Raw genomic sequence first — 325 nt, 5'->3', positions numbered from 1 at the left:
GGCTAAGAGATAGCTCTTTCTCTTGCAATGGAGTGACCATTGAGATGCATAGAAGCACACCCAATGTTAGGAATTTTGTTTCGTCTAAGCGAGAAGGGATTGATCCCTGCCTTGTGAGAAGCAACAACTCCAATGGCCTCCCAATAATTTGAGACCTGCAGCTGAAGGAAGAAACAACAATTTCATTAACCAACACAGTTTCATTTCATTGCACAAGGTATAAGCATCGCCTCTAAAAGGAAAAGACAATTTGGTTTGAGAAAACATTTTTTGTTTCCATTTTTATTCTTCCCTGTTTTTTGAATTTTGAAAAAGGGGGGGGGGG

The 325-nt window shown here is 40.0% G+C and overlaps 1 protein-coding gene across 1 annotated transcript in view; it reads right to left on the bottom strand.

Moving 5' to 3' along the window:
* Positions 1–2: 2 nt before the first annotated feature.
* Positions 3–325, bottom strand: part of LOC107465027 (uncharacterized) — a 6,037-nt gene continuing 5,714 nt past the window's right edge. Inside the window, exon 9 of the mRNA XM_016084000.3 lies at positions 3–161. Within this exon, the coding sequence (XP_015939486.1) occupies positions 3–161 (159 nt within the window). The remainder of the gene's footprint in view (positions 162–325) is intronic.

Source organism: Arachis duranensis, chromosome 9, assembly GCF_000817695.3.
Source record: "Arachis duranensis cultivar V14167 chromosome 9, aradu.V14167.gnm2.J7QH, whole genome shotgun sequence".
NCBI lineage: Eukaryota > Viridiplantae > Streptophyta > Magnoliopsida > Fabales > Fabaceae > Arachis > Arachis duranensis.
This window is presented reverse-complemented; position numbering and strand designations above follow the sequence as displayed.